The sequence below is a fragment of the Vombatus ursinus genome, unplaced genomic scaffold, assembly GCF_900497805.2.
Source record: "Vombatus ursinus unplaced genomic scaffold, bare-nosed wombat genome assembly UNPS02014804.1, whole genome shotgun sequence".
Classification (NCBI taxonomy): domain Eukaryota; kingdom Metazoa; phylum Chordata; class Mammalia; order Diprotodontia; family Vombatidae; genus Vombatus; species Vombatus ursinus.
Genome location: NW_020954582.1, coordinates 4,015,368 through 4,037,759, shown reverse-complemented (window position 1 = coordinate 4,037,759; position 22,392 = coordinate 4,015,368). Strand labels below are relative to the sequence as shown.

Below are 22,392 nucleotides of genomic sequence, written 5' to 3'. Positions count from 1 at the left end.
AAGAAGACCTGGATTTGAATCTTGCTTCAGTCATTTACTGGGTAACCTTGGGCAAATCACTTGATTTCTCTGTGCCTCAGTTCGCTCATTGAAAATGAGGGGACTGGCCTTGATGACTTCGAATATTCCTTCTAGCCCTGTATCTAAAACCTTGGGGTCCCAAGAGTGCACCTCTGTTATCCCTCTAACTCATGACCTTCTTTCTACCTTCTTAGTTTCCTTCAAATAGCTCACACCTATAGTTATGAAGTTAATAAAAATATGCAGCTGTCTTTGTGAATATTTGGGACAGTTGTGTGTGACACAGCCAGTTTTTGCCGACTATTCAAGTGTCATATTTTAATAAGCAGCCATTTGGGGTTATGTAGATGTCAGCTTGGAAAAGAGGGAGGGTCACAAGAAAGAAGTTTAATTGGATCACAAAACTTCGTACTCTTCTGGGTAAAAGGTGAAGTCTTAAAAAAAATAGGTTCATTATGCTACAAGAAAGAAAGTAACCTTTGGGTACAGAACCATTTTTAATGGCCCACACTACATTCTGCCAGAATTTATTATTAGCAATATATTCATAATAACTGCTTCATTTTAATTAGGGACTCCATCCACTCCCCGGAAAGCTCTATGAACTCATTAGGATCTGTTAAGGTGCTAGATGGTATGGCAGATGACAATGAATGTAAGGGGAAATTAGAAAGTCAGTTGGGCTTAGGATGTTGGCATACATGGGAGGTGTTCAATTGGCAGTGAGTTCGACACACGCTGTTACTTTAGAACAGGCAAAAGGAGAGAAAATTAAATTTCTCTCCCAGGAATGATATGTTTTAAAATCTTGAATATTTTAATTGCATATATCAAAACAGAAACATCTCACCAGAAGCCGATGGGAAATGAAAATTAGTGTCTAAATATAACTACAAAAGTAACTTCCATTAAAAAAAAAATCCTATTCTGGTTATTAAAGTTGAGGCAAAGATGTACTGTGATGGATCTGAAGTGCTAAATATCGTTAGGGTCTAGTGTCCTGCTGATTCACTTCATTGGCATGAAGAGACATTAGATGTGGAAGAAGTGGGCAAAGTGTGGGAAGAGCATGGGAGGAGCACGCAAGAGCTATCTCCTCAACAGGAGAGTTGACAGTGCGAATTGACAGTCAGAAAAGAAAACAAATAGCTTTTTTAATGACTTTTTTCCCACCTTTCAAAACATCAAGAAAATAACAGACATGTCTTGCTAATATTTTAAAAATCTGCTTCATTGCTATCTTTTCATCTGTTACATCCCACCCACCACCAGACGGAATTCTCCCTTTTCCCAAAGAAGAACAATTAAGCTAAAACATTCCCCACAGAGACTGTATCTGATCATGGGTACAATACTGTTCTGCCTCTCTGCCATAGGGCAGCAGGGGTGCTCCATCACATGTCTTCTGTGACCTTCATTAGCTATTTGGGTACCCAGAGTTTCCTCCCTTTCAGTAATCTGTTCACTTCATGCCAACGTCATCTCAAAGCAATTTTTAGGGCCTTTAATTTCTTCACTTCTAGTAGCAAAGTAAATTGAGTCATGTGCCCAAAATAGAATCATGTAGATGGAAACGCAAAGACTCTCAAACCCGACCTAAATCTAAGCTCTTTGCCATCTCACCAATGAGTGGCCATCTTGCCTTTGCTTGAAGACCTCCATGGAGAAGAAGCATTCTCCTTCCTGAGAGGGCCCATGCCACTTTCACACATCTCCAGTTATTAGGAAGTTTATTTTCTCTATCCCTCTATCCATCCATCCATCCATCCATCCAGTTATTTATTTACTTTTTAATTTATTGTAATCAAACCTATCTTTTTCTCTTTGCAGTTTCTACACTTTTTTCCTAATTCTCCCTTCTGTGACCAAACAGAACAGATTGAATTTCTCTTCCAGATAAGAGCCCTCCAGAGATCTGAAGACAAGTCTTACGCCTCCCCTAAGTCTTCACCAAGTGAAGCAGCCCCACTTCCTGCCACTGATCCTCAATAGACATGAAGTCAAGGCCCTCCTCCATCCTAGTCACTCTCTGATGGATGCTCATGGGCTTATCAGAAGCCTTCAGGAAATGTGGTGCCCCAAGTGAGAACAATAGGCCAGATGAGATTTGGTCAGGGCAGAGAGCAGTGGAGAACACTCCCTCGTTTCTTGGGACTGGGCCTCTAGGCCCATCCCATTAGCCTTTTTGCCAGCTTCTTTAATGCTAGCGAAAGGAAACTATTGAGATCACTATTTCTATATGTGATAAAAAAATATTTCTTGCCTCTTTTATTTTTAAGAGATCTTTTTTTTAGAATTTTTCAAATTCTAGAGATCTTTTGTTTTTAATAATGCCCATGTACTTCAATGTTCCCCTTCCCCTTACAGAGAGCCAACCCTTATTACAAAATATACAAGGAAGAGAAACAATTCGGAAAACCTAACCTTGTCTTCAGAAAAATCTGACACTGCCTTAGTGTTCCATAGCCGGGAGTCACCCACGTTAGCGGAAGGAGCGAGGCATCTCACTTGGCGTCTCTTTTTTGAAGCCAAACATGGTCACTAAAAGTCACTTAAGTTCCAATTATTTTGTCATTGTTCTTTCCTTATTTTTTTAATCATTGAATATATTATCGCCCTGCTTGCTCTTACAATACTTTCTAGTAGTTCATATATCTTCCCAGGCTTCTTTGTATTTATCAGCTTCATCGTCTCTCCTCTTGACATTCCGCAGTTGATGTATGTCTACTTAATTTCTAGTTCTTTGCTGCTATTAATATCAATATAAATATGTTGGTATATGCGGAGCCTTTGTTTTTTGTCATTGACTTCTTTCACTAATGTCCGTAACAGTGGAACCTCTGAAACAATGCGTATGAACATTTTGGTCACTTCATTCCCATAATTCTAATTTTTTTTTCTTCCGGAATGGTTGGACCAGCTCCACTGACAGTCCATTATTGAGCCAAATTTGCACAACCCCTGAACAAGCCCCACTCTCACTTTATGTCATCTTTGTCCAGTTGCTGAGAGTGATGGGGTCTAGCACTGTGCAGATTGCCCCTTTGGGTTTTTGTTGGTTTTGGAGTTATTGTGTTTGTTTGTTTGTTTCAGGACAGCCATGGGCAGACAAGTAAATGTTTAACAACTAGGTCTAAAAGAGGGAAAAAAAAAAAGTACACAGGACACACTTTTCAGTTCCTCTTTCAGCATGAACATTTTTGTATCATTTTCTTAGGTCTAGAGAGTCTACAACTCAATTAGGCAAACCCTGATTTGTAGTGTTTGATTTCATAGATGTAAATGCTCATGTGGAAAATTTAACTGTCAGTTCTCTGAACTAATTCAAATGGACTCTAGCATACCCCCACAGCCATAGGGAGATTTGTGTGTGTTAAAGATGGGGTAAAACGATGGGCCCTCATTCCTAAGACAAGTGCATTTTGGGGACTGGACTGCTGAATAGCTGTAAAACTAATAAGGTACAGTTGGGTTAGATAAAATAACTTGGCTATCAGGAGAGATATGCTTATCAGTCACCTCACTAGGACATATTCTTAAGGTAGAAATAAAGTAAATTCTTAACTATCTTACATCCGATTGTACATTTCACATTCTGTCATGTTTATACTGTTAAAATAAGTACAAAATAAGGATTTATGTTTAAATATGACAGTTCTGGCACAGTAGAAAGAAATCAGAATTTAAAATCAAGAAGCCTGGGTCAGAATGCTGGCTCTCTCACTTCCTAGCTTTGGTGTCTCAGGTCAACTCCTTGACCTCTCTATGTTTCCAATCTTTACTCATTATGTGGTAAAAATAATGCTTGTACCCACTACTGCATTGGGTAGCAGCGTGGATCTGCTAATGGCTCTCTGGGACTTTGTGAGTGTAAAATCCTATCTAAACATCAGTGATTATGTGCATTATGGCAAAGGACACTGAGTATTTTTACTCCTGGTCAGAGTAAGAGGGACACTAGCTAGGTACGCGCTGCTTGAGTGAAGCAAAGATGGTGGAAAGCATGAGAGAATTCTAGTACCTTAATTCCTACACTCATAGACTTTTGAGACATCATAGAGACAATTGGCAGTAGTCTTGGAAATCAAATGAAGAGGATGGTCAAGAGAAGGAAAAAGGAAGACAAAACTGCTAATACAGGTTTGCCAAGCCAATTCCAATAGAAAACTATAAGTACAACAAAGGACAGTGTAGACCGGCAGAGACAGTATCCAAGAAGAGCACCAGCAAGAAAAGCTCATGGATCTCTAGAAAGAAAGTTGTCATGGACAGGTAATAAAGGGGTTAAACTAGTAGAGCTCCTCATGGAAGGGGGGAAGCCCCTTTCATTTCATCTCATGAGACAGACCCATGACTAAGCTATGGCATGGGAGAACATGCCTTCTTCCAAAAGACAGAATCAGTGGGACGTCTTCGTACATTAAAGCTATATTCAGGAAAGTCAAATTATGGGGGGGGGAGGGGCAGGGATGGCTGAGAACATTTACTGAAGATCAGGAGAAGGAGAAAAAAGATTTGATATTTTAGTGACAATATATCACAGACCACCTGACCAGAGGGAAGAAAAGGTCAGTTTGGGAAACAAATCTATGATCTTAAAATTCATGTTAGAGCAGAAGTAGAAAGCCAGGTATAGTCGGGTATGGTCATCCTAGATTTAGGGAGAGCAGGATCATTAAAAGGAAAAAAATGAGAAATAATCTGCTCAACATTGATTGGAGTGAACAGCAGGGAAGGGCTGACCTGGAGGATGGGGAGCACCCCGACATTCTTCACTGCCTCCATGGACCCAGAACCAGACAAACCCCTGCTCTCATTATGTTTTAGACAGGGCCAGAGATGGGGCAGCTGCTTGGCTGGCTTTGTGTGAGCACTCCTCCTCCCTCCCCTTTCCATCTCTGTCATGATTGATAATCAAATCGTCAGCATTACATTTGCCACCGAGAAGGGCGTGACAAGCCATTGCCTCCTGGCTCCTCTCAGGACCGTTGTTACTTGTCACCATAGGCTGCCTCGACCTTCCTTCCCTGACCCCTTGTTCCCTTGGACCATCCATGTCATCCCCATCCCAGAAGTCTTATCCAGTCTTTTGTATTATGCCCTCTGGAACGTCTGTCAAGAACCGCCTTTAATTCAGACATACACCTTTGCCTTGTAAATTATTGGGTTTATACCTTGGGTTTACTTATCTGTGTATATGTTGCTTCTAACCAATAGAAATGCCACTCTTTGAGGACAGGGGTTATTTTGTTTTGTTTTGTTTTATTTTGTTTTTGAGGGGGAGAGGAGAGTCAGCTAGGTGGCAAAGTACATGGAATGCTGGACCTAGAGTCAGGAAGACCTGAGTTCAAATATGACTTCAGACATCTACTAGACTAGCTGTGTGACTCTGGGCAAACCACTTAATCTCTGCCTCAATAACCTCATCTGCTAAATGGGAATGATAATAGCACCTACCTCCTAGGGTTGTAGTGAGAATACAATAAGATAATATTTCTAAAAAGTTTTGTCCACATTAAAGTATATATGAATGCTGGCAATTGCTATCAATTATCACATAAAAGTTTATACCTAGAAAATCAGTGGGGGCAAGGCAGGGAATCCATGTGGAAGTGTGAGGGCTAGGTTCTATAAAGTCTGTTAGGCAATCACCCTATTCCACTTATCCTATGAGCACATTTCTGACCTGACTGTCAATCAGAGATATGACCTGATAATCTCCCCTTGAATCAATTAATCAACCAATCAAAGGTATTTCAATTAGGTTTGATGCAAAGACTGTTCAGATTGTTAGAGGACTTGGTCGTACCATAGCCAAAGATGGCATCAGGGATATACCAGAACCAACTTGAACTGGGTTTTGGAAGTTTATTGCTAAATTTTCAGTGTTACCATTTACACATCAGAAATTAGCAAATGCTACAGATCAGGGCTTCATTTATTGCTTTACTGATTTTCTAGACTTAAAAAAGTAACGGAGAAAATATTAATAATTCAGATTAAGCTTGAAATTATGTTTCCAGAGACCCAACTGATAAACATTTGCCAACACGCTCTTGGGTGGCATGCTTATCAAACTGGGAAATGGCTCAAATATGGGAGGGATCGTTTGATGGAGTGAGCACGTGAGATGTCTAAAACATGGGAGCCTCGTTATGGCATGGGGAGCGGAGCTCCAGCCAGGGCCTTGACTCTGACCTTGGTATCTCCCCTCCCACTCCTGGCACAGGAATTGCTAGAGAAATTTGGCAGTTCAAAGGATTTGGGGGTTCCTAATAACACCCCAGAACAGCCGATGCTGTGTCTGCATTACACTGGAAACCACAAGGAAAATAAGTACCCCAAAGAAAGGCAGCTTCCAGGCTGCCAAGAGTCCTAGAGAAAAGCTGCCCTTGCCCAGGTGGCACATCATGATCAGCATGCCAGGCAGGGAGGAAGGACTTCCCCAAGCAGGAGCTGTGTGCCATTGCCTTTCACCACGTGAGCTCCAAGCCTGAGCTCACGCTCCTGCGACGTGGAAGCTGCATGTGCTGGTAGGAAAGTGAGTCATAGGGGCAGGGGCATTTGGGGACCAATTATACCACTGCAGCAAATGCCCATTGGTAAAAGCCAAGTCTGACAGGTTAATAGATATAAATCTACAGTCATGGGCGGGGGGGCTGGAAATACAGCCCCTCAACCATTCTAGGTCCTCCTTTGGTCCCAGAAGGAACAAACAGCCCCTGAATTCTGATGACCTAGCCTGCCAAAGTCAGCTGGCAGGGGTTGGGATAGTGAGCCCAGAGCGTGTGAGGCACAAATCACCCAGGAGGAAAAGGAGTGAGCTTTCAAGCTTCCTGAAGCTGCCACGTTCTCGAGCAGCAAGGATGCTCAGTTCCAGCCTCTGATGGACGAGGTGGAAAAGGCAAGGAAGGTGGGGGCAGGATTCCCTGTGGAACCTTTGGGCACAGCCTGCCTATCTCCCCTGGGGAGAGTGTGCTCCCAGCTTTTAACCAATACTTCTGCTTCTCCCTTCTTTCCTTCCCAGCTCAAGCAGGAAATTAATCTCTGGACTCACATTTTCATAAATGATTTGGATGAAGGCATAGATGCCTTGCTTATCAGACTTGCAAATGGCTTGAGGCTGGGAGGTGGAGCTAACACGTGAGCTGAGAGAGTGAGCAGTCAGAAATATCTTAACAGCTTAGAACAAAGGGACCTGCAAAATGGCATGGATTCTGACAGTGACTGGGGTGAAACCTTATGTTTGGGCTCAAAATATCAAACATACACACACACTCTCTCTCTCATAACTTAAACTGGGTCGTACTTTAAGGTTTACCAAAATAAAATAAAATAAAACGAAACACTTCCCATGTGATCCTCACCATGACCCTGACAGGCAGATACTGTAGTTCTCCATTTTTCAGATGGGGAAACTGAGGCTCTGAGAGCTTACATGTCCTGCTTATCGTCTCCTAACTATTAAGAACCTGAGGTATGATTCAAACCTAGATTATCCATATCCCAAATCTTGTGTTCTGGCCACTCTGCCATATGTAAACAGCTAAGTAGATAAGGACAACTGCAATAATAATGATGTTGAGAACAGCTAACGTTTATACAGCACCAATATGTGCCAGGGACTGTGCTAAGCATGTTACAATTATTATATCATTTCATCCTGACAACAATCCTGGGAGGGAGGTACGTTGTGATCCCCATTTTACAGATGAGGAGACTGAGGTAGGCAGAGGTTAACTGACTTGCCCAAGGCCAGATTTGAACTCAAGTCTTCCTGATTCAAGGTATGGCACTCAGCTCACTAGGGTACCCCCTAGCTACTTGTAGACTACAGTTTCTGTGAAAAAGGGAGGTTTTCACGCATCATAAATTCAATAGGTCAGCAATGTGATACGGCAGCCACTGAAGCCAACAGGATCTTGGCCTACTTTAAGAGAGGCAGAGTGCCTCATGGGAAGGAGCTGTCTGCTCCCTTGCTTGGCCTTGCTCAGCTCACTCCTGGAATGGTGCGTCTGTTTCTGGACGCCATATTCTACAAAAGTCCATTGACTGGAGCAGAACAGAAGGTAACTAGGCTAGAGAAGATCCTCGAGATTCTACCTTTTCAAGATTGATCAAAGGATATGGAGTCCTTTAGTCTGGAGACAAGAAGGAAAAAGAAAATGAGGTAGAATGGCTAGACTCGGCAGAGAGGGAGACTTCATCTGGGAGAAGGGACCAGTGTCTTCCTGGTCAGAGCCATCCCAAAAGGAGTGGGCTTCCATGGGAGGGGGTGGGCTCGCTTTCGTCGGGCGTCGTGAAGCACAGATTGGGTGGGAACCCTCCCATTGGGTGTCCTCTCTGCTGAGGGGGATGAGGTTGGGCTAGCTATCAGGGTGGCCAGCTCCGGCTTCTCTCCTTTCTGGAGCCACAGCCTGCTGTCTTCTGTGCCAAGGCCCGAACCTTTTGTCTGGTTGCTCAGAGAGCTCTGCCAGGTTGTTGCGGCCTTGTAGACAAGCTCCTTCAAACCTCCTTTAGGCTTTCTGAGCCTTCTGTGACCCTGTTGACTCAAGTGGGGAAGCGGGGCATGGGGGGAACACCCTCCCTTCAACACAATTTAGTTCTTTTAAAATGACTCCTGCATAATTGAAATGGTATTTTTCACAATAACCTAAAAATATCAAGCACAGATTTTTTTTCCCCTATAAAGAGGATTGGGATGGGTTATAATTAATACCTCTCAGAGTCCTAATGAGGACTGACTGAGCATGAGACAACACAGACTCCCCCGGCTTTAGAGAAGAAAGAGAGAAAGAAGGAGCAGAATGTCTCCTAGCCGGCTCCTTAGCCTCCCTCCCCAAGGGCGAGACAATGCCGAGCCCTGCTGGACGTTCTTATGACAGAAGGATTCAGACAAGGACATCTGGCTCCATCCTGTAAATGTAAACCCAACTCTCCAAGTTCAGCCCAGAGGACCCAAGGGGAACCACAAAATGGAATCAAGCAGTAACGGCCCCAATTTACCATAGAATGTTATTTGTCTGGACCTATGACTCAACTGTTACAGGGAATTACAGGGTGGGGATAAGGAGACTGAGCCAAACAGGGTTAAATGACTTGCCCAAGGTCACACAGGTCGTAAGTGTCCGAGGTCAGATTTGAATTCAATATAAGTATGTGGATACGTGTGTACATGTATACATTTATGCCTACATAGATATTATATGAGTGATAGACATAAATATGAGTAATTTCAAAAGGGTGCTTACTAAGATGTCAGGAAAAAGAATAAAATTCAAAAACATTATGAGTTCTGTCTAAAATCCATTATCTTTATACCCTGAATAGGTCAGGATTTATAAGATTATATAAGGCAGGGGTTAATTTTGATTAAGGATCATTGCTTTAGAGGTGGAAGGAATGGGAAAGCTCATCTATTCTAAATCTTCATGTAACTCATGCTAATTAATAATAATATTAACAAGCATTTATATAGTTCTTTAAGGTTTACAAAAGGTCATACAAATATCTCATTTTATCCTTGCAACAACCTGGAGATGTAGTTATCTCCATTTTACAGATGAGGACACTGGGGCAGATGAAGGTTAATTGACTTGCCCAAGGTCACATAAGTAGTAAGTAGTCTATTTGAGATTTGAACCCTGGTGCTCTGACTCCGAATTCTGTACTGCATTGACAGAAGCACTATTGCTTCCTAAGAGGTCTGAGTGAGAAAGGAAGGATGTAGAAGATTCCACTAATAAAACTTTTGCCTTTGTGCCCCTCCCCAAGAGAGAACTCTTTCTCCCTTCTCCTTCCCCAGAAGATGGCCCTAGGGAGCTTCCGGCAGCCTTCGAAAGGGACCTAAAGCTCAAGTTTCTTGATGTCTTGCGGTCAGGGGCCTCCCTTGGCATTTTCCAGCAGCATCCATCAGACCTTCGGCCTCCCAAGTCAATACTAGCTTGTCTCTGGCCTATTTAAAAAGCCCTCCAACTTCAGGCAGATAACAGAGCCTTTGGTCTCGGAAGGGGATCGATCACTCATGTCATATCTATATAGGCATAAATGTGTACGTGGACACACATATCCACATACTTACTATGTTTAAACGTGGGCAGCATGACAGGCAGAGCAGCCTAGTGGTAGAGAGCCAGCCTTAGGTTCCAGCACCTCAAGGTCTTGTGACCTTGGGCAAATCATTTCAAAGCATTGTTCTCAGACTCTGAGTTGCAGAGCAGATCCCCATCGGCATTGGTAAGGGGAATTTCCTTCCCAAGGAGTTTCCTCCCCTGAAGAAATGGCAATTCTAGACTGTGTGTGTGCAGTTTCTATGTCTTGGGAAAAACACGTTCCCCTTTTCTAACATTTACTGTTCACCTCACACTCCCTTGAAGAGTTTCAGTGCTTACTTGGTGCCTGGCATGGTGCCAACACTGGGGATAGAAAGAAAGGTAAACACAATGTGCCTGCCCTCAGGGAGCTGGAGACCGAGTGTAAGCGTGCATGTGTGATGTATACAATGTAAACAGAGGACAACGTCAAAAAGAAAGGAGTAGATGCAGAAGCAGATGGTGACAGAGACATAAGCCTGCTTAGAGGTACAGGTGACTCACCTCTGCTCACATCTCCAATCCGATTTCTGTATGCAGAAAGGTAGCAACGAGGAGGGAAAAGAAGTGTTTCTGCAGTTTAGTAATAGGTTTCTCTTCTATAATTTTCCAAATGAAAGACAATATATTGAAAGATTAAATATGTGATCATCTGTAAAATCTCTTTGCAGCTCTGATGAAGCCTTCAGCAAAGTCAATTTAAATTACCGCACCGAAAATGGGCTGTCTTTACTTCATCTGGGTTGCATTTGTGGGGGTGAGTACCTCGAGCGCTGCTCTCCCATTTCTCAGTGATCGCTCCCTCAGCGCTGACCCGACCACGAGCCCGTTCTAGTCCCATCCCTCTTGTGCCTGGCTTTGTCCCTTCAGACTCCAGTGACATTTAGTTGTGGTGCAAACCAATAGACCAATAGTCCGCTTGATTTAGTTCTGAGTGGAAGAAGCCATGTGTCCCAAACCTGTGATTATCTGAAAACTAAAGGACGGGTTTTTTTCTTTTTTTTTTCCTCCCCAGAATTGTGCCTGCCAGTCAAGGAAAAGGCAGATCTTAAACTCAGAGACACTTTAAGTCTTACCCAAAATGTTGTCATGCAGTCAATCAGCAAACATTTATTAATGGTCTACCCTGTGCCAGGAATCTTAATAAGGACAGCGAGAGCAAAGGAAAGCAAGAGCAGTCCTTGCCTTCTGGGAGCTTGCTCTAATGGCAGGGCACCAGACATAAATAAACCACTCTAGGACGGAGAGAGAAGGGGCAGGAGCAAATCTTAGAGCGAAGGCTGCACCCTAAACCATTAGAACAGGTTCTAATAGCCTGGGGCTGCAAAGAAAGGAGAGAAACAAACAGCCCCCTCCCCTCTTCCAAAGATTCCTTCCTGGAGTCACTTGGGAATGTGAGCTGGCTCTTTTCTGACCCTCCCCCTCCTCCACACACACACACACACACCCACCCACCACTCTGTCCCTCCTCCACACACACACACACACACACCCACCTACCACTCTGTCCCTCCTCCACACACACACACACCACTCTGTCCCTCCTCCACACATGCACACGCACACACACATACACACACACACCACTCTGTCCCTCCTCCACACACACACACACACAGACACACCACTCTGTTCCTCCTCCACACACACACACACACACACACACCACTCTGTCCCTCCTCCACACACACACACACGCGCACACACACACACACACACGCACACGCACACGCACACACCGCTCTGTCATTCTGCTCCCTGGCCTGGCCATTTTCTCTGACTGTCCGCCATGCCAGCAATCCTTCCCTTCCTCATTCCCACCTCTGGGCTGCCCCGCCTTCCTCCGGGTCCCAGCTAAAATCTCACTTTCTACAGGAAACCTTTCTCCCCCCTCCTCACTTCTAGTGCCTTTGCTCCGAGATCCTCTCTGGTTCCTCCTGCCTGTGTCTTGCTTGTGCATTGCTTTTTGCGGGTTGTCTCCCTGAGTAGACTGTGAGCTCCTTGAGGACAGGCACTGTCATTTGCCCTTCTTTGCATCCCCCAGACTTAGCCCAGTACCTGGCTTAGTAAGTGCCCAATACATGCTTGTTGATTGACCAAGTAATCTTGTTGCCCTATCTGACAATACTCCCCACCTTAGGCCACACCCCCTCCTTTTGATTGTGTCCTCCGACCTCTTCCCCAAGGCGACACTTGGGCAGCTGGATGGGGAAGAAGGCAGCATAATAGAAGAGCAGTAGGGAAATCAAAATGGAAAGATGGAAAGGTGTGGTAGGCACTTTTAGAACATTTTACGCCTATGCGGAAGGTAGGGAGAAAATGAGAGCCACTGAGAGAAGAAGTAGAACAAGACCGTCCCTTCGTGGTGCCCTCCTCCTTCCCTCCCCCCAGTTCTCTGCCTCTGACCTGGGACCTGCCCTACTGACTGACTTCTACCACAAGCCCTGGTGCCTTCAGTAATGTGTGTACTCATACCTAGTTGGTGGATTGATAGAGGTTCTAGGAAGGAGAGTGGAAGCTCTTTGTGTTTCAGACGGTGGAGATGTGTGATGGAGACGCCTGGATCACGGGGACCTGACTTTGGCCCTCCTCCCCGTGATCTCCCCAGCAACACTCGCCAGCGTGTCCTAGGTCTGTTTTCTCCTTTCCCTAAATTAAGATAAACCTGATCAACCATGGATGAGGAGGCCAAGTGCATAAAAGCACCCAAGAAGGGGCCTTTCAAACCTGAGGACTTGCTCCATTTAAGGGAGCCAGGGCTGATAGGACCTAAAAAGAAGATGGCTGACTTCCACGCCATGAACATTTATTGCGCATCTAACTCATATTTAGCCTTCTGTATTTAATCAGCCTGCTTCCGTTTTCTCATCCAAGGCAACAAGTCCCACGTGAGAAGCCTCATGTTAAAAGGGCTGCGCCCATCTCGCCTGACAAGAAACGGATTTACAGCTCTGCACTTGGCCGTTTACGTGGTAAGTTGTGTTCATGTCTATTCATGATACACAGGGAGCCCGAGGGGCGGGCACGCAATGAGCCATCCCTTTCTGGTCTACCGCAGGCCTGGGGAAGGCGCACTGTCCCCTAATCCTCTAGTGCAGAGAGAGCCCGGGAGACTTGGGTTCATCCGAGCCCTTGTATTCAGCCACAGTCATAACCTGGGGGCTGTGTTGTCATCCTGAAGTTCCGGGCACCCCGTTCTCTTCACATTCAGGGTGCTCTTTTCCCTTCAGCTCCCCATGAAGCTGCACTTCTAGAGCTCCCGAAATTCCCCCAATTCCCTTGGTCTGGAAACTTGCCTCAAGAGGGTCCTGTGGAAGGAGGTGTAGTGGGCCCTGATTACCCAGAGACTGGGGAAGGAGCCACCGTTCTTAGAGCCCAGGCTGGCAGAGGGACCTACATTCAGAGCTAGAAAGGGCCTCATGGTGAGCCAGAAGAGAAAACTGAAGCCCCAGATCTGAAGTTACTTTCTCGAGGTCACAGAGGCAGAAGGTGGCAGAGTGCCTGCGTGGGAGGGAATTAGAGTGGATAAGGCTGGAGAGGCAGGCCGGGGGCAGACTGTATTTTTGGAAAGCCATGAATGACAGGTAAAGGAATTCACCCTTCCCTCGGTAGAGGGTAGGAAGTCTCTGAAGATCTTGGATGAGGACTTTACACGTGGAAGGACCGCTGGCCTGTCGATGCTATGAAGGGACAGCGATGAGGAAAGGGGAAGCCCTTTTAGGGGGCGAGTGTGCCCGTCTAGGCAGCTGGAACTGAGGGGGGCGGCAGTGGAAAAGAGAGGAGAGGCTGGCTCTGGGTGATGGGGCAGAAATGGGATGGACCCTGGAATGGGGGGCGGTCCGGGAGGGAGGGGAAGAGGAGCGGGGCGCCCTCACAGATGACGTGCCAGGTTTGGACTCCGGAAAGTAAGTGCTCGATGTTGTCACTGTTGGAAACAGAGAAGTCAGAAAGGGGAGCAGAGAACTGGGGGACGTTCTGTTTGGGACGTGGAAGTCGGAGCTGACGATGGGGTGTCACAGGTCCGACCCCCGGGGCTGAACCCTGTGAACAGCAGTTCCCCCGATGGGGGAATGCTTCATTTTAGCCCTGCCCCAGGCACGGGCTCACCCCTTTCCAAGCAAAGACAACATCCAGAAGGTTTACCTTTCCTGCAGATGCCATCTGATGTCGTACCCTGGTGTGCCGGGGTCTGTTGCTTCCTAAATCATTTCTGGGAGGAGCTGGGATTATGCTTAGCATCGTCTAGAAGCTAGCAAGAAGTCCGCCTACCTGACCCTTAAGCATTGGCCATTTCCCTCCAAAGTGATGGATACCAAATGGGGACCATGAAGCCCATGGCTATTATTACTCAGAAGGCATGAGTCCAACATGGGAAGGGACAAAAAAGAAGTGTCAGTCAGGGCTTATCAAGTGCTTTCCGTAGGCCAGGTTTGTGCCCCAAGTCTGATAGCAGACAGTGCAGATGGAGGGTGATTACAGAGGAAAGCGGAGGCCGGGGGCGTGTAGCCTGGGAGAAGCTGCTGGGAGATGGCAGGACTGGGATGAGTGTTGAAGGCAGGCACGGAATGGAGGAGGTGGAGGCGAAGAGGGGCAGCATTCCTGGTTAGATTACAGCCAGTGCAAATGCTTGGGGTCTGGAGATGACGTGGAAAATCAGGGGAGGAGCAGCTCCTGAAGGAGACTATGTCAGCTGCCCGGTCCCTGTAGGGGAGTAAGGCATGAAAAGACCTAGGAAAGGCCTGGGGGAGTCAGTCCACGGCTCTAGTCCAGGGAACTCGAGAGGCCTCGTGCCCTACCCCCTGCTTTCACATGAAGCCACGCTTGCGCTGCCGAGATGGAGGAGAAGTTATCCCATCCATCCACCAGACGACTTTGCATTTCTGATGGATCGACTTCCTTAGAATTCTTGGAAACTGCTGCAGCAGCTTTTTCCTGCACATCTGTACTATTTTTCCTCCCTTTTCAGTATGCAAGGTTCAATTAATCAGTCTGGAGAGCGTACAGTCATCCCAAAACATTTGATTTATAAAGAAAATGTTCAAGTTTCCCCAAATCACTGGCCCTTTGGAGAACAGATCAGATAACTGACAGTCAGTCTTTTGTAGTATTTTGGAAAGCCTTGAATGGCAGGTAAAGGAATTGGAGGATTATTGTTTTTATAACTGAGACAGATACTGAGTTGGTGTATCATATTAATCAAGAGTGTAAGGCATTGATTATTGGATGGAAAAGAAAGAAAGGCTTTGAATCGCTAACTTTCCCCAAACCGCATCTTAAAAACAATACTTACCTTGGCTTCTCACTTAATTACCATTTCAGCCAATGTTGAATATTTGACCAGCAAATGGGAAGAGCTCATGACCAATCATATTTCATATTGAAAAATGGGAGCGGTTAATACGCAGCATTTAACATGGTTGTACTTACGTTGTACTGCCACCAGACGCCAGATAATTCGACTTTTCTATATATACCAACACATTTCCTATTACAAAGGAACTTTAGAGAATGGTGAATTAGTGTGTCACAAAGAATTTTCTAGGGGGAAGGGACCTCCCATCAAAGGCCACTTGGTCCAATGTGGGCCTGAACAGTCATTTTCTCCAAGATATTAGCCACACACTGGTCACCTCTTCTCTACTCAAAGATTTCCAGGGATGGAACACGATGACTACTTACCCCAGGATATGCCATTCGGTTTTCAGATTGCTCTAATTGTGAGGGCATTTCCTTTCATATATGGCCAAAATCTGCCTCTCTGAACTCCCTCCCTTTGCTCTGAGACAGTGAGGTACTTGTGCATAGGTGCTGAACTTGCAGTCTCATCCTTCTTGATCTCTAGGCATCCTCCTTCCTCCCAGATACTTACTCTTCTGTGATCTCTTTCATGTCACTGCTCCCTCCTGGTTCTCCCTCTAACTCTTTGAAGCTCTGCCTCAGTTTCCTTTGCCAGAACAACATCAATCTCTTCCCGTCTGACTTGGTGTCCCTCAAGGCATCATCCTGGGCCCTCCTCTTCTCTGTCTCTAGGCCTTGTCTTGGTGATTTCATCAACTACCATATATTCAATGATCATCATTTTGCAGATAATTATTATTGTTGTTATCATCATCATCATCATTATTATATGGCTCCCAAACCTATATATCTAATCACACATCACCAAATCTCCACTGGACATCTCACCAGGATGTTTGATGAACATCCCAAGAACAAAATATCTGATGGATGTGAAACATCCACAGTAATCAGAGCTCACTGGGTACGGGGGATACAAAGGCAAAAAAAAAAATGGAATAATCTCCGTCCTCAAAAACCATATTGTCTTCTGGGGGTTATGGGGCACGTACACGAGTACGAAGTCTATGAAAGACTTTGGCCAGCACCTTTATGGAATACACACATCCACATTTGATCACAGTATTCCACCTCATCAGTCAAGCTCATGGACGCGCCGTGACACTAGAGGAGGTCAGCTCAACACGACTTCTCCTTGATCAGATTCTCTTGGAGCCTGGTGGTCCCAACTTTCCTGTCTAAATACAGAAAATCCTTCATTTTAATAACATATTGAAGGATTTTTCCAGGAATCAAAGTCAGCTTCACTTTTCTAAAGCCTGAAAAATTCATTGTCTTTTATTTTTCAAAAAGGGGAACATCTGCCCACTTCTGCAATCCTTCACATTTCCTCCATAATCATATATAAGTTCATCAATTACATTGCAGCCAATAAATTAAAGCAATATTCATTAATTGCCCACTGTACTGGAAACTTAGAATACAAAGATGAAGAATACCACAACTGCTCCCTTCAAGACCCTGAGGCATCACTGGAGGCTATGACACAAAGTTTAAGTCAAGATGGAGCTGTGCTCTAGTGGGTGCGGTGCTGGAGTGGGAAGGACAAAATAAAATGAATTAGCCGGAGGAATCAAGGGAAGTTTCAGAGAGCAGAGGGCATCTGAGCTGGGCTTGGAGTAAGAGGAAGACGTCAACAGAGAAGTGGAGGGCATCGGGGGCGTCTAGGGATGGGCGAGGAGGGAAGTTTGGCCTTCCTGCATCCAAGAGATAGAAGGAAGCCTGAAGACGTGGGTACAAAAAGGGGGTGCGGGGATTCATCCGCTGGAATGTAGAGTTTGTGTAGGGGGGAGGTGAGGCTGGAAGGGAATTATGGAAGCAGAGAATTGATGAAAGTATGGAATTATGGAGACAGAGATTCAGGCAGAGTCCTTGTTTGGCAGCTTGTTGGAGGGGATCTGGCAGGTGTGGGTGACTTCCCATCATCCATGGCCCTCCCTATTCTTACATTCCATGATTCTGCGAGTAGAACAGAAAGGACCTTGGGGGTTCTCTGCTCACACCCTTGTTTTACAGATGAGACAACTGAGGTCCAGGAAGATAAAATGACTTGGCTGATGTCACCTGTGAGTGAACACGCGTGCGCACACACACACACACACATACACACACACACACACATAAACACAAACACATACAGAGTAAGTGGTAAAGCCTGGGTTCGAACCCAACGCCTCCACCTTCCGATCTAAAATGGGATGATAGTGGCACCCAACTCGCTGAGTTGTTGTGAAAGTCAAACGAAGCAATATCTGTCAAGCACTGAGCATGGTGCCTGGCACAGACTCGGAGCTCCATAAATGTTTGTTTCCTTTCTTTCAGTAGCTAACACAGAGTTCTATTCCACGTTTTCTACAATAAATCCTTCTTCTTCAAAGGTTCCCATGACTTCTCCTTTGGCAGCGAGCTCCTCTTTATTGGCCAGAGTTTGGCCCAGAACAGCCTCATTCCGTCCATATTAAATACGTACACCATTTTAGCCGGCCGTTCGGAGGCCCCAAGTGTTCTTCAAAGATGACCCCGTGCTACCACTAGATGACGGTGTGGCAGGGGTCCTGCACGTCCTGTCTGTCCCCTTAGAGATGAAGACGGTGAGGCTGAGAGGAGTCCGTCTGTAATTCACCCATCGGTCACCCGGCCGGTCAGTAAGTTTGGGAAAATGGCGGCTTCCCCTGACTGGGGAGCATTGTGGAGAGGCTAAATAACCGTGTGGCGGGAATGCTTACGAGCCAATTCCTGTTCAGGGAATGCCCTTGGGGTCCCTGCCAACTCTGAGATTCTGTGATCAGTGTCAGTGACAGCTTGAAAAATCAGGCCTCCCTTGGCTCCAGTCCAGCCCTCGCTACTCTGTATGTCATTGTCTGTGCACTTGTTTGGAATAATATGATATTTATGATGAAATAACAATAATAGCTAGCATCTATGTAGCACTTGAAGGTTTCTAAAGACTTTCACTCATATCATTTGATCATCACAACATCCCCTCCCTGGAGGTAAGTGGTATTATTGTCCCCACTTCACAGATGAGGACACCGAGGTAGACGTAGGTTAGGTGACTTGCCTAAGGTCCCACCACTAGTGAGTATCTGAGGCAGGACTCAGGTCTTAGTCTAGGGATCTACCCACTGCACCATCCAGCTGCAAGGTCAAGAGAGTAAATCTGACACACACCAAGCAGCTTGGCTTCCAACTTTGGTGAAACCTCCTGCTTCTCCCACGCAGTCTTCACAGATGCCACCTCCCTCAAATCTCCTGACAAAGGCAGGATATCCCCTTAACAGGGAATAACTTTGATGAAAACAGATTCAGCGGTATTTCAGCGAGAGACTGAGGCAGAGAATGATCTTGACAATGGTTGTGCTTATTCTGATTAATGGCTCCTTCTGCTCAGGACCCGGTGTACCAGAGGGAGCTCGCTGGTCCATTAAGTTTTAATGCCTGGAACTAAATGCTCTTCACCTCACCGACCTGGGCAGTCCCTTGTCCTCAAAGAGACTTTAATATGTTTTGGGGGCAGAGGCAGGACTTCTGTGGCTTTACTCCCCTCTCTGCCCAACCGGCTCAGAACAGTCTTTGCGCTGTCCTAACGTGGAGGGGATGGGGTAGGGAGCAGACCTGGGATTTCACGGAGGCAGGGGACTCCCATGTGAGGGGATGCCCTCTGTCAGTGGGGTCAGCAGCTCCTCTCCGTCTTAAACATTCAGAAGGCTGCCAAAAGGACCAGTCCCCCCCCCCCCCCAGGAGCAGAGGCAAGAGCCTGGACCTGGAGTCAGGAAGACCAGACACTTCTTACTTGTGTGACCCTGGCAAGTCAGTTAACCTCTGCCTGCCTCAGTTCCCTCATCTGTGAAATGGGAATTGTAACAAGGCCACATGTGGACCTCTAGGTCCTTGGGTGCAGCCTTTGAACTGAGTCCAAGTTTTACAGAACAGGATCCTTTTATGAAAGGGATTTATTCTGTGAAGTTGGATTCAGTCAAAGGGCCCCACTTGAGGACCTAGATGGCCACGTGTGGCCGCAGGTTCCCCACCCCTGGTAGGGGATACAAAGACACAAAGGAAATATTCCCTGCCCTCAAGGGGCTCATGTTCTGTTTAGAGGGTAGAACATTTACATGAGGTGGTAGATCTAACACAAACTGTTTATTGTGTAATAGAATACAAAGTAAGTTCCAGAGGGAGCAGGTACAGGACAGCCAGAGAGCCATGGTCTGGAGGGAGTTGGGATTCCAGAAAATGGCGGTGGGCACATATTGTGTTCTAGACACCAAGAACTGCTTCAGCCCTGAAGGTTGGAGGATTTCAGACGAGGAATAGCCAGCAGGCTTCTAGGGCTGGGACGGCTGGTTTGAATGGCTATAGTGTTAGATTTGGACTGAAATTCTGCCTGTGCAGCCTTGGGCAAGGCTTCTCCTCTCACTGGACCTTGGTCCCACTGTAAAGGGAGAGGATTAGACAGGAGGGTTTCTCAGCCTGGGGTGCCCAGAGCCCCAGGGAATTTCAGAGGAGGTACATCTATGAAGTCAAGTTTTGTATTTCCTTCATTTATGAATTTTTTAAAAAAAAGTTATTCCTAGCAGGTCGGAGGCCTCACCTGACTGCCAGAGGGTCCATGAAACAACAGCAAAGGTTCAGAACCCCTAGACTAGGTCCTTTCAGCTTCTCCATTTTAAAGAAAAGAAACTGAGGCCCAGAGAGGAGGAGTCACCTGCCCAAGGTTACATTATGGGGTCAGTAAACACTCATTAAGTGCCTACTGTATGTAGAAGAGCAAGTCAGGCGTTTTGGCTGCAGTGTCCAGTAACTCAGAATGATCCTAGAATCATGCTGCAGCTCAGTTGCAGAGGGCGGGAAAGGCCCAAAGGGCTGATGGGCACTTTAGAGGGAGGGTGAGAGGGGGCCACTGAGACTTCTGACCAGGCTGTGACATTGACCTGGTTCACGCCTCACTTGGATCCATAGTCTCATCTCATCCCTTATGGGAACACGGGTGTGAGAGTTTTGTTATGAGAGGAGGTTCTCCCAGACTGAGTCTTTCTTGGCCAAGTGCCATATTTGTTTGTTTTTATAATCAACAAACCCCAAAGACAAGAGGACCATTTTTTCATTGTACTCCTATGCAAAAGTAAAGGCGTGGCTTCTGTTACACAATAATTTGGAAAGCTTGATTATTCTCTGTTCATATCTTCACCAAGAGTGCCTTCTATCTTGTCTGGTTCATTCTGATAAAGATTGTCTGAAAACGAGAAAACAAGCATATGGACCGGGTATACAAATTACCCTTTGGGGGATAATAACGTCATCTATTTTTCTCCTCCATGAGATAGTTTGTAAAATAATCTCTTGCTGTTTTCAAGATTGTGTCGCTGCTAGAACCCTGCAGGCTACGTATCTGGACCAAGTCTGAAACTTCAGATGAAATTTGATTGAGATATATTGTAAAGTATTGTGAAGACTTTTAGAAGAATCGTTAACATCTGAGAATTGAATAAAAAATAATTCACAAATACAAGATGGTAGAAGTGTGTCCAGACAGAAGTTGATCTGAAAAAGATCTGGCACCGTGAGTGGACTACAAGGTAAATTGTATGGCAACAGAGTCCCAGTGATATTGAGTAATGAGGTCTTACGTTCCGTTAAGAAAGGACAGAAAAGTCAAGCCAGAGAGGGGGTGGTTGTTCAGCTGTACTGGATGTGGTCATATTGCATACACTTCTGGACACTGCTTTTTCGGTAGGATGCTGGTAAGTGGTCCGGTGAAGGAGCTCCAGGACACAGGAGATGTGGGTCCAATGAGGAACTGGACGTGCTTCCCATGGAGAAGAAAAGCCTTAAGAGGAACATGGCAGCTGACTTCAGTCACCTCCAAAGGCTATCAGATGGAAGAAGAGTATTGTTTAGCTGGACCCCAGTTACAGGGCTAGAAGCAGTGTATGAGACGTGAAGAGAGGTCTCGTGTAAACACACACACACACACGTGTGCATGCATACTCTCTCCCACACACTCTCACACGTACGCATGCACGCGCACGTCCTCACATGCACACACACACGCTCACACACGTAGTCACATATATGCATGCACTCACACACACACTCACACACACGGCACTCACAATTAATAGAATGCCCTAACAGTGGAAAGGATCGCCCTTGGAGGGAGGTGGAGGGCGCCTTTCAGGAACACTTCATTGAGCCTGGTTTTCTTGTTTCAGTAGGAGTTAGGTGCCCTGTCCTCTGAAGGTCCTCCCACTCTCATGTTCCCTAACCTTTGCCTTCTTCCTGGACACGAAGAAGAGAAAATCCCTGTAGGGGTTTGTTTCTCTCAATAAAAATAATGATCACGATAGCTAACACTTTTATGGCATTTATTATATGCCAGGCACTGTGCTAAGTGCTTACTGATTATTATCTTCTTTGATCTTCAAAACAATCCTGGGAGATAGGAGTTATTATTGTCCCCTTTTAACAGATGAAAAAAAAAAAAACCCGAGGCAGGCAGAGGTGAACTGACTTGCCCAGGGTAACACAGCTAGTAAGTGTCTAAGGCTGGATTGGAACTCAGGTCTTCCTGACTCCAGGTCCCTTGCTCTGTCACTACACCACCTAGCTGCCTCAATAATACTGGCCTAGGGGAAAGAGAGCTGCCTCCCAAGTCAAATGGGCCTGAGTGTGAATCCTGCCCCTGACACATGCTGGCTAGGTGACATTGGACAAGTCATTTACCTTGTCAATATTATAGGCAACTCTCCCAGACCATCAACTGCAGAGACTGGCTTCTTGTGCAATGGTGGAGGGAGTTCCCCTTTTGGAGAATTCCTTGTAGAATACTTGTGGAAAGGTGGAGGATAAAAAGAGGAAGGAAGGGAGGAAAGAAAGGAAGAAAGGGAATGAGGAAGGAAGAGAGGGAAGAAGGGAAGGC

General features: G+C 45.8%; 1 protein-coding gene across 1 annotated transcript in view; it reads left to right on the top strand.

Moving 5' to 3' along the window:
• LOC114051689 (serine/threonine-protein kinase TNNI3K) overlaps positions 1–22,392 on the top strand; it is a 336,380-nt gene that overhangs the window by 4,386 nt on the left and 309,602 nt on the right. The window contains exons 3-4 of the mRNA XM_027874115.1: positions 10,784–10,869; positions 12,987–13,084. Coding sequence (XP_027729916.1) covers positions 10,784–10,869; positions 12,987–13,084 — 184 coding nt within the window. The remainder of the gene's footprint in view (positions 1–10,783; positions 10,870–12,986; positions 13,085–22,392) is intronic.